Below are 10,024 nucleotides of genomic sequence, written 5' to 3' on the forward strand. Positions count from 1 at the left end.
CCCACTGTCATTGTGAGATGGCAGAAATGAGGGGAAGAAGAGCAGTGGGAAAGGAGGAATTCATCCTAGACCTCATCCTGTTGGGACCCATTCCAAGAAGAAAAGAACCAACTGCAAAACAAAGATAACAGTGACAAAATATGGAATTCCAATATACCTGCCAGGTTACCATAAGGATTAAATGAAAAGCACAGATAAAACAGTGAGTATTATTTCATAGGCAGTGGTGGGAACCTAAACCCCAGAGTCAAAATGCCTGAGTTAGAATCTCAGTTCACCACCTATCAGCTGTGTGACCTTGAGAAGGTTAGTTAACCTTTCTGTATCTCAGCTTCCTCATCTGTAAAATGGGGATAACAGTACCTACATAACATACTTCAGAGCACTGTGGTGAGGATTACATGAGTTAACGCAGGCACGGCAGCTGGAGCAGCCCAAGGATAATCACTGTGTATAAACATGTGTCAGTCCCTCCCCTCCCCATCCCACTTTGTTCCTCTTCTCTCCCCACACCCCACCTCCTCTAACTTATCTCTCTCCCCTCACCTCCTTTCCACTCATAAACCCTCCCTGGTGCCTCTTTTCAGCCCTTCTCACGTGGCTCCTGACCATCCCTCCACCTCGCCCCCCTTCGCTCTGACCTATCCAACTCCCATGCTATTGCCAGGCTGTTCCCTCTGCTTGGAAAGCACCCTCCCACCTCACCCCTCAGGCACACACACCTATCTTTTTCTTCACGTGATAAAACTTCAAAAGCTAAACCCACATGACAATAGCTAACCCTTCCCTGAAGTCTAATTTTAATGACTCCCTATTTGTTCCCAAAGCACCCTGGGCACCCAAATAACCTTGCCCTGTCCCATACTTCAACTGTCCAGGACCTCTCTGCATCCACCACTAAGCCTGCTGGAAGGAAGCTCCTTAAACACGAGGACCAGGCTCAGTCATGCTGTTAAAGCAGCACCCAGCAGCAAGAAAATAGGTTTGGTGAGTGACTAAGTGAGGGAACGCTTCACTTGCTTCTTTTCTTTCTTATAACCTGTTTTCCTCTCAAGGGTCTCCTTTTAAAGCCTAATGAAGGAATTGTCATTACACAGTAATCATTAGAAAAGGGCCAGCATTTCTCTAAATACTTTGTGTTCTATCTAATTTAATGCTCAGGATCACTTTTTTTTTTTTTTTTTTTTTTTTTTTTGCGGTACGTGGGCCTCTCCCGTTGCAGAGCACAGGCTCCAGACGCCAGGATCACTTTTGATCTTGCCTCCTACTTCTTTCTCTCTGCCCAGTCCCCAACTCCACTCCTAGCACACCAGCCTCTTTGCTGTTCCTCAAATACAGCCTTGCTCCCCTCCTCAGTCTCTGAGTTTGTGTCCCCTCTCCCTGGAATGCCCCCTCACCTCCATGAGGGTTATCTGACAACCCTCTTAGTGAGGCCTTCCCTGACCCAGCCTTGTACAATTACAGCGTCCCTGCTCTTGCTCCTCTCCCACCTGCACACACAGGGGCACTTGTGCACTGCCCTTCCCTGCTTCAGTTTTCTCAAATGAACTGCTCACCATCTGACATACTACATGATTTATCTGCTTATTATCTGCATCTTCCCCCACACTGGAAGGGGAACTTCATGACAGATGAAGAAGACGGCCTGGTACGTAGTAGGTGTTCAATAAACACTGTTGACTAAACAACTCCATACCATACAGGAGGTATTCTTTATGCATGAGGAATCTGAAGCTTATACAGAGTAGTTGAGTTAATTTATCTACGGTCACACAACTAACAGAGGCAGAACCCAGAACCAGGGCCCACACTTAACTACTATGCTTTCCTGCTTCTCAACCTGACCCAGATAACAATTAAAAGAAATCGTGGTATCCAAGGAGCAAATCCTAGCATTGTATGCCTTTGGCCCACAGAGAAGCAAGAAAAGCCAGCCACCAGAAAAATCTTTCAAGGGAACAAGTCATCTAATTCAAGCCCATTCTATGTAGTAAAGTATTAATTACCAGATTTATAATTTATACAGCACTGATAGTTTTTCTTTGGATTTAACAGTTCAGTAAAAAGACAGAGAGATTATTACACCTTTTTATACTGTACTATCCCCATGAACAGCAAAATGACAAATCATCAACTAACACAGAGGAAGCCTAAGATGATATATATTAAAAGCCAAAAATTGTGGTGGGGGACTTCCCTGGCGGTCCAGGGGTTGAGACTTCACCTTCCAATGCAGGGGGTGCAGGTTCGATCCCTGGTTGGGGAGCTAAGATCCCACATGCCTCTGTGGCCAAAAAACCAAAACATAAAACAGAAGCAATACTGTAACAAATTCCATAAAGACTTTGAAAAAAAATGGTCCACATCAAAAAAATCTTTTAAAAAAAAACTGTGGTGGGAGGTAGAGAAGTACAGGCTGCAAGGGGATATGAGGGAACTTTAGGGGGTAATGAAACCATTCTATATCTTAATTATAGTAGTTACACACACACGTATTTATCAAATGGGTACAATTTTATAGAATGTAAATTATACTCAATAAAGTCAATTAAAAAGCAATTAGGACTATTAGATATAATTTTGGCTAAACAAAATAAATATTCTACCAATATTATTTCCATACGTAATATTCTCAAGAATTTGGGGGAGGGGGCGGGGGGACAAAGATGGAATCAGGCAAAGATAGCAGTAAGAGCTCCATAGAGTGCGATCGGTGGGGGGACTGATGCGTGCCTCAGAATCCTGCCTGACCACTGGCAAAGGCAGCTCCCACTGACACTGCCTGTGTCCCCCTTTAGCCTTTTGGGTCACCTCGAGCCAGGACTCTTGGACTCTGAACAGAGTCCAACCAGGGTAGAAAGGCAGCTCACTGCTCTTCTCCACAAGGGCCTCAGCCAAGTACCAACCCATGACGGGTCTGGATGTTGGATTTGTCCGAATTCTTAGTTGCGAGCATCAGAAACCAACTAGCTATTTGAACAGCGATTTGTTTTTTTAAAAGGTTATTGGGTAGTTCACAGAATCTCTAGGAAAACCAGAGGACCAAGCACATCAGCTGTACAACCAAAACAATGCCTAAGGGCATACTGCAGAGTTCACCACTGACACAGCCCAGACCTGCCTGGACTGTAGCTCCCACAGCCTCTAGAAACATCAGTCACCACTGTCTATCCTCTCTAATGGACCCCAGGCACTTCCAATTTCTTCCCATGTTTTGCCTTCAGCTTCAGATTCACACCCTGGTGTGGGTGTATCTGGGCAGCTCTGCCTTTGATGGTAAGAATTCCCCAATCAGAGGAAGAGCCTGGGCCCCGAAGACTGGCAAAGGCCATCACGGACACAGAAGGATGACACACCATCTCTGCAAGTACTACTGATACAGCCAGCAAGTAATGAAAGGTTTTCAAAAAATATTCACAAGGAAAAAAATCCCCAAAGATGGAACTAAAAAAAATCATACCCAGAGGTAATGTTATTTGGGGAGGGTGGGGATTTTTTTCTGCATTAGTTAGTGTTTTACTCAATATATTAATTAGTAGTTTCAAAAACTACAAGCCTACCTTCCTAGATGGAAAATAACTCATTAATGGCATCTTCTGATTAAAAGAAAAACAATTAAAATCTAAAGTAGCAGATACTTTGTCTACTAGAATACTGAACATGATAGAAAAAAGATCCTTAGATCTGAAACAGTCATGCAACGATTACTAAAATATATGATTCTATTTAAAACGTATTTCAATACTTTTTCTATTTAAAACATAAGCCACAAATTATAGCCTCTTTTATAGCCACAAATATTTTTAAATGTACATTCTGCTTAAAGGAATAACACTCAAGAGGTACTTCTCCTAACTTGAATCTCAGAATAAGAACAAAGAAGAAGCTGCGAAGAGCTATTAAGTCTAATTTAAGCTGACCACCTATGAAGAGATGTTAGCATTAATGTCAGAGGCCCAGAAACTTCACCTCCAACTAACATAGTTCACTTTCTAAAGAAAGCAAGCCTTTAGTGAGCCTCAATGTATTGTTAACATTAAGAAATAAGCCCTTTGGACCAGAATCTGGTCATAAAACAAGAAGAAGGGAAAAACAGACACATCCAGGCCGTCCAAGCCCTGCCCAAGCTTTCCCCACCTCGGCGGCCTGTTACACACCAGGTCAGAAGCAGACCCGCTGTGTACTGTCACGCACGCTCTCGGCCCCTCAGCATATCACCAGCGCTCCGCTCCCTCCCCGAGAACTGCTCCATGCCACAGTCATTCTTCAAAACTGGTATCTGCATGTATTTAAACATATATATTACTTAAATTGGTTTGCACAGGACAACTTTGTCAAAAAAGGGCATAGAATGAATAAGCAGAAGTTTGTATGCCCGGAAGAAAAATCTAAAGACAATGAAAGACACCTCGGAAGCATGCAGGATAGCAGGGGGAAACATTAAAATTTTCCAGATAATTCACTAACTGCTCAAGAGTTGACCATTTAAGTTCAATTCATTACATATTTGAGGTCCTAACGAGGCATTCTGCTGGACCATAAAGTGGTTACTAAGTAAGACACAGTCCCAGATCTCAGGGGGCTTATTATCTAATTGGGGAGGGGACAAATAAGTGAACAAGCAGCTACTATTAAATAAGATAAAACTGAGAATAGAAGTAAACAGTCTTTGGAGATTCAATGGAAGGAGAGCCTTGAGAGAGGGAACAAGGAACACAGAACTTCCACAGAAGTAGCACTGAAGGCAGTGGGGAGGGAGCAGTACTGGGGGAATTCAAAACTGAGCTTAAACTACAGAACAGGTTCAACCCCAGCTTCTGAGGAGTCTATTTCAGTAAGCAACTAGGAGCCTCTGAGGTTTTGGGGTAGGGGGATCATAAGGACAAAGATATTCAACTGGTGATGGAGAGGATAAAAAGGAGGCTGAGCCTGGCAGAAGAATTACTGGTTATTACAATATAAGAAAGAATGCATCAGACCTAGGGCAATGGCAATAGGTATGGAAAAGAAAGGACAGGCATGGGAAGAGATACAGCCTCTCTCTCGCTACTGACCAGGGAAAGAGAGGATGAGAAATGTCTAAGCTTCCAGCTTGGGTTATTAAATGAACTGCAGTTTCATTAACCAAATGAATAAAATTAATTGGTCTTGTTTTCCTCTTTATTTTGGCTACTAGGAAGCTCAGAGCCAAATATATGGCCCATTTCTAACATATGGCAAGCATTTATGTGTAGCCTGTAAATCTATATTTTCTTTCTCTCGACAGAATTTTATCTATATTTAGTAAGTCACCTCTATTTTAGAATGAAACAGAAAATAAATCAACAGATAAAAAAAAACTGAGTCCAACCCAGAGACAATTGGACAAAGTAGCTGATTCAGGGAAATAACTGCAGGCTACCAAACCAGGGCATTCTCCTCACCCTTCTTCCACCCTAGCAAAGTCCACATCCCACAACAGAAGCTGAAAATGCCAGACTTTCACTTTCTCCACCTCCCTCACAACTAGCAGTGGCATGAGGTCAATTCTACCCAGTGAGACTAAAGAGGAAGTCACCAAGGTGAGAAAAAGACTCCACTCTGTTAAGAGGGAACTGTAAGGAAGTATGTTCCTTCCCTCCTTTTCTTACATAGGCATGATGTCTGGTGCTGCAGCAACCATATTGCAAACATGAGGCAATGAGCCTGAGGCTCTTGATAAACCAAATACTAAGAAGAGAGGAAAAAAGTATACAAAGAGCCTAGATTCTTAAGACATCATTAGGACTCTGCAACAGCCTTAGAACCATCTATCGCTAAACTTCTTGCTAACAATAATAAGTTCTACTACTTAAGCCATTTTTGATTGAGTACTGTTATTTGCCAGAGGCATCCTAACTGATACAACAAAAGTCATCATGAGGTCAGTTCCTGAAACCATGATTTTTACACTGCTGATTAAGCAAGATTGTTATTATCGAGATGAGAAAAATGCAAGCATATATTATTGTCAGGAAGCAAGCAATAAGCTAATAAGACCTTCTGGGAGCAGTTAAAGATGAAAAGAGAAAAGGATATGATGATAAATAACATTTGAAAAAAATGTGATCAAGTGTTAACAGGGGTAATTCTTGCAGGCAAGAACTGAGGAAGAAAAGAGTACAAATACAGAAATCCTCTGAAGTGGAGAAAATGAGGGGCTTTCTTTCCTGGCAACGTTATTGATAAGATAACCTGAAAATCCTTACCAGTACAGATCCTCCTCCACTTACCCTGAGTAAGACCACTGCAAACTGAAAATACCCTAGGTCAAAAATGCATTTAATATGCCTAACCTACAGATAACCGCTTAGCCTACCCTACTTTAAACATGATCAGAACTCTTATTACCTTAGCATATACTTGGGTAAAATCATCTCACTCAAAGCCTATTTTATAATAAAATGTTGAATATCTCAGGTAATTTATTGAAAACTGTATTGAAAGTGAAAAACAGGAGGGTTGTCTGGATACAAAATGGTAATAAGCGTATTGTGTCTGACTGGGAGCTGCTGTGTCTGACTAGATGCCGCTTGCTGCCCAGCATCACGAGAGTTATCATACATCACCAGTCTGGGAAAAGATCAAAATCCAAAATTCGAGGTACAGCTTTTATCAAATGCATATTGCTTTAGCACCATTGGAAAGTCGAACCATCATTAAGTTGGAACCATCTGTTTAAAACAGTCAAAAAATTTTATTCATAAGAAAACACAGAACCTCCCCCAAAGGCCAAAAATCAAAGAGGAACCTAAAAACCAGAGCAGAAAGTATAAGGTGATTATGTACAGGAACCCAGGGTTTGGGGGCTGGGGGAGTGGGAGTGTCATGTGTGTGTGTATAGGGCACCTGCCCTTTGGGATGAAATTGAAAAAAAAGAAAAGGGGAAAAAATGACTAGCCCAATATTTTCTTTAAAAACACCATCTTGTACAGCTCTTGTTTTCAACCTCATACACTTCACCCTTTACAGGAGCAAATTCCAGTGATACATGCACATTAAAACAAACAAACAAACATGACCATGTTACATATCACAAAAGATTTCCTGGGTATTTCACCATAAGCTTAAGTAAAATATAAAATAGATATAAATCTTTTCCTGATAAAATCACACAAGTACTCAAGTTCAGTTTATTTGTAACCATACCAGACAGTTTCCAAATCTTTGGACTTCTTGGTAAAATTTTTATCATTAGGGTCATCATAATACTCTTCTAGTGACCATGCTACCAACAGTTTCAAAATACCCTATACAACACATAAAAATACACTGTCATCTCTGAGTTAATCATTACAGGTTTTGGAATCATCGCATATAAATGGTAAAGAAATCTGGCAAAGGATGTGATGTTTGGAGAGTCTACAGTCTAAATGGATGGTTTCTAATATTAAAGAACAGAAACGAAAAAACATGGAAACCTCTTAAGGTCCTGCACTGAGTTTACCTTCCTCTAGTCTCATCTGCTTCCCATGCTTCTCTGAAAACTGAAGACATCAAATATTCCCTTCGCTCATCTTCACATTTTCACGCTGGTTTAAAGGAATGGGACCATGGCCACCCTCAATTCCATTAAGCCTCCTCCAACAGTCAATTCATTTCAAGACCATCTTTTTTCCAAAAGTCCCCTTATCCTTTGGCAATCCAAACAGCCCAAGAACTACAAACACATCATTTATACTATCTTCACAAGGTTTACGTGTGTCTCCACTGCATTCCCAGATTTGTCTAAGACGGAACATTTTAACCTAGTGTTTATATACACTGGATGTCACAAATATACACCATCCTAAACGCTGCTTTAGATTGTGTTGCATCTTGAATGTTTTTCCACAACCTATGTACTAGATGGTTCAAAACCAAGCATTTATTCTACAAGTAAGGCCACCAAACGCAGAGGGAAGTAGTCAACTCGGGGATCAAGAACCTAAGTGCGAAAGGACTGCGTCTGGCTTGGTTCTCCCCCAGCCGCTGACACAGGGAGAAGGTCCCAGGGGACTGGAGCACCGCCCTACAACGCGCTCGGGTCCGCGGGGAATAAAGCACGAGTTAGCAGAGCTGGGAAGCTCCGAGGGGCGCGCTGCATTCTGGGACTCGTTTCCACAGTTACCCACGTGCACCCAACCCAACCGCGGCCCGGACTACAAGTCCCAGAATTCCGCAGGACTGCTTTTCCCCTTTCCGCGGGACTGCCTTTCCCCTCACACCCGGCGACTGGAGCCAGACCCTAAAGGAAGCCCCTAAAGCGCTTTCTCCGCAAGGCTGGGAGAGGTCGCGTCCCACGGGCGCTGCGCTGGCCCTGTGGTCCGGCCCTCCCGGCAGGGAAGCGGGTCCCGAGGCACCAGCCTCCACACCTGACGACCAGAAATTAGACAACTGCGTCACAGACTGCCAAATCCACGGACCGCCAGGGACCACCCTCCGCCCCACGCTCCTGGCCTCCAGGGCCGACCCCTCCGGCTCCCGCCACGGAAAACCCGCAGCCCGCTCCCCTGCCCCGCCTCCCACTCCCGCAGCCAGAGCCCGCGCCAGCGCTGACCTCGCTTCCCGCCGCTCGGGGGAAACCGCGGCCAGCGCCAACCTCTGGGCACCTCCCCGTCCCCTCCACCTCAGCCCCGCCCCCTCCTTTCCAAGCACCCCAAACCTCAGAGCTCCCCCTCAAGGAGGCAGGCCCTAATCCGGGGGAGGATACAGCTCCCCCGAACACGTAGTCTGACACCTTCCCCCCAGCCCCACGCGGACCGAATCTGGACAAGACAGTTTTACCCCTTCCCCGGCCCCTCCCAACCAGATCTTCACCCCCACTGCACCTCCTCTACCCTACCTCCATCCCGTCACCCCAAACCCTCTCCACCTTCTTCCTCTCCACTCCCAATTACCCTACCTTCCCAACACCTGCTCCATCCTATTACCCCGACGTCTGCCTCCTCTCACCACTCCCAGTTACCCCTCCACGCTTCCTAAGGCCCTCCCGCCCGCCGGACTCCCCAACTATCCCATCACACCCCAATCCCTCCCACCATTCGCTTTCCCATTACATCAGCCCTCATCTCCTCGCCCGCCCTCCTGCCCCGCACGGCCGCTGCCCCCAATCCCCCACCCCATTGTTTCCCCCCCCCACCCCCGCCATCCAGCCCTTCTTCCCATTGTCCCCGCCCCCGCGCTCCCCTAACACTCACCCGCCTTTCTCACGGAGCCGCCCGCACCGCTCGGCCCCTAGGAAATCCTCACCCCTGCGCTCCGCTCGCTCGCTCCCTCTCTCTCCCCCGCCGCCGGTGCCAACCCCCAGCCCTGCTCGCTAGCGCCCGCCGCCGCCTCCACCTCCATTCACCCGGGACACTCTGGTCCCGGCCCTTCATCGCACGTCCCGCCCCCCCTTCCCCCAACACTGAAATGGAGCCAGCCCCCACCCCCCCTCACCTCCGCCCTCCCCCGGCAGGCCGGCCCCTTCCCCCCACGCCCGCCCCCGCCCCGCGCCGCCCGCAGCGTCACCGCCCGCCCCGGCCCCGGGAGGGGAAGGGGTGGCTCCCGGGCAGGGGCTCCCGGTGCGTTTTGGGACAGGAGGCGCAGAGCGGGGACTGTGGGAGATCAGCGGAGAGTGTTGGCAGCCGCCCGATCCCGGCCGGCTAGCTCTCTGTTACTCACTGACAGCGGCGGCATCCGAGTGCATTTTCGGGTAGCTCACACCGCGCTCGCCGCCCAGGCTCCCGCGCTCGCCTCGCGGTCCCCCCACCGGCTCGCCGCACCTCGGCTAGGAGCTGAGGACCCGCCGCCAGGCACTCCCGGCCCGCCCACCTCTCCTCCTCCACTGGCTGAACCTTGACTGAGCGACCGCCCCCTCATCTCTCATTTGGCAAAAGGAGTGCGGAGAGCGCCGGTCTGGAGCTGGCAAAGAGGCCCCGCCCCCCGAGGTTCAATGCGATTGGTCCCGACGCCTCGTTCCCTAACGCCCCTGGCGGAGGCCACGTTCTGGGAGAGCAGGTTGGACCCGACCACTGTCACTCAG

General features: G+C 46.9%; 1 protein-coding gene across 6 annotated transcripts in view; it reads right to left on the minus strand.

The window, feature by feature from the left end:
• Positions 1–9,797, minus strand: part of DCUN1D4 (defective in cullin neddylation 1 domain containing 4) — a 70,541-nt gene extending 60,744 nt beyond the window's left edge. For 5 of the 6 annotated variants that reach the window (XM_060110100.1, XM_060110092.1, XM_060110057.1 and 2 more), the window contains exon 1: positions 9,664–9,797. In XM_060110100.1, the coding sequence (XP_059966083.1) occupies positions 9,664–9,688 (25 nt within the window). In that variant the 5' untranslated portion in view covers positions 9,689–9,797. Of the gene's footprint in view, positions 1–9,197; positions 9,297–9,663 lie in introns of those variants that run through there. The other variant, XM_060110082.1, reaches the window with a different exon arrangement.
• Between the last annotated feature and the right edge of the window lie 227 nt (positions 9,798–10,024).

This window comes from Mesoplodon densirostris, chromosome 1 (genome assembly GCF_025265405.1).
Source record: "Mesoplodon densirostris isolate mMesDen1 chromosome 1, mMesDen1 primary haplotype, whole genome shotgun sequence".
Classification (NCBI taxonomy): domain Eukaryota; kingdom Metazoa; phylum Chordata; class Mammalia; order Artiodactyla; family Ziphiidae; genus Mesoplodon; species Mesoplodon densirostris.